This window comes from Galeopterus variegatus, unplaced genomic scaffold (genome assembly GCF_000696425.1).
Source record: "Galeopterus variegatus unplaced genomic scaffold, G_variegatus-3.0.2 Scaffold2719, whole genome shotgun sequence".
Classification (NCBI taxonomy): Eukaryota; Metazoa; Chordata; class Mammalia; order Dermoptera; family Cynocephalidae; genus Galeopterus; species Galeopterus variegatus.
Window position 1 is genome coordinate 264,667 of NW_007728830.1, and position 1,650 is coordinate 266,316.

A 1,650-nucleotide genomic window follows, 5' to 3' on the forward strand; every position below is an offset into this window, starting at 1 on the left:
AAAAAAGCAACTGTACCAACCACAATTATTTTGACTATTCTTTTTTTTTTTCCTTTTTGTCATTTTTCGTGACCGGTAACAGGATCGCAACCCTCGGTGTCACGCCCGCACCCCGCTCAACCAGTGAGCGGACCGCGCCGCACTCTACCGAGTGTGCCACCCGGCCGGCCCTATTTTGACTATTCTAAGTCAGAATACATTATGTGCTGAAGATCAGAATATACAAATGTGAGCCCTTGGGCACTGACCCTGAGCCTTTAAACAAGATCATCTGGTACCAGGATCAATTCATGAGGAATCAAAGTAGAAATTTAAACATTAAATCTTGCATCTATCGTGTGTCCAGTCTTCAGAGGACGCTAGTGTTAGTTACCTGACAGCTCTGGAGAAGTGACATGGATATTCTTGTGCATAATCACAGCTCCCTTCCAAATGGACATACTGAATATCTTATTCTTAAAAAAGTAAATGGATATTTCAGATATTGAATGTATAATATACTGTTGTCTAAAGTTAAAGGCAAAATAGACACACAATTTTCTTTTCCATTACACCTTGTTACAGGTTTCCTAGTGAATTCACTTGGCTCATGTGTAATCAAAGCTCCTGTGTATTTAAGTAATAAACTGTTTTTATATCCATGGAGTTCATCATCTTAGAAATGACTACAAGCATCATACCCTCCTCTTCTAGTACGGTTCTACTTTGACTTAACTTTCTTTTCATAAGGGTTTACCGTCATGGTCTAGAAACCATGAACTACCAAATTTGTGCTTTTAAAACCCATTCCTGGCAATCCCTCTATATCCTAATTGTCTTTAGGAGGATAAAGAAGTAACAGCACCTCATGAAGAAAAAGTATAAAAGCAAATCTACAAAAGCAAAGAGCTACTTACTCCACAAGTTACTGATTTCCTCTTAAAATGGTTAACGCAATGTCTGCAAATAACAGGCTAATGACTCTAATGCTGAAGGTGAACATTTAGTACTCACATTTCAGCTTAAAAATAAAAGTTAATAACATACAGCAAAGGACAAACATCTGTCACAGCATGGCAGCACGGTTCATTTGGTAAGAGCGCTAGTTTCACAAATCAGTCAAGCACACAGGAGAGAAGAACCATACAGGCAAGTTTCTTTCCAGATACAGCCAGGACACTGCCACGGTGGTGGCAGCAGACCCTAACAACCATGGATTGGAATAGCCTTTGGGAAAGCTAATTGGTACCCTGATTTCAGTCCATTAGGAAATCACTTATGGTTAGTTTAATAAACAAACGAACATTAAAAAATCTTCCAAAAAATTTCATTCAAATGTATTTTACACATTAGACAGTTCTTAAGAAGGGCGATTACAGTTTCTTGACACTAAACACTTAAAGGTTTTATTGGCCATATTAATCTTCCTCACAAAAGTTTTTAGTTATCTATAAGTTCTTAGAATGTCAAAGTGAGAAGAAAAACTGACTAATTTAAGGGGCGATGGGGTAAGCAGCAACTTGGCAATAATTCCTCAGCGAGCTTCATGTGTTCAGGCATCCTTTTTCTCCAGTATAATTTTGTGCAACTCATCTGCATCCTCACTAGTTTTTACCCGAATCAACATGGTAACTGGGATGGTGGCATTCTTCTCATCGATTGGTGGATTTG

General features: G+C 38.4%; 1 protein-coding gene across 1 annotated transcript in view; it reads right to left on the reverse strand.

The window, feature by feature from the left end:
* Window positions 1-253: 253 nt before the first annotated feature.
* NUP50 (nucleoporin 50kDa) overlaps window positions 254-1,650 on the reverse strand; it is a gene marked incomplete at its 5' end in the record, with an annotated part of 10,361 nt that continues 8,964 nt past the window's right edge. The window contains one exon of the mRNA XM_008582773.1: window positions 254-1,627. Within this exon, the coding sequence (XP_008580995.1) occupies window positions 1,532-1,627 (96 nt within the window). The remainder of the gene's footprint in view (window positions 1,628-1,650) is intronic.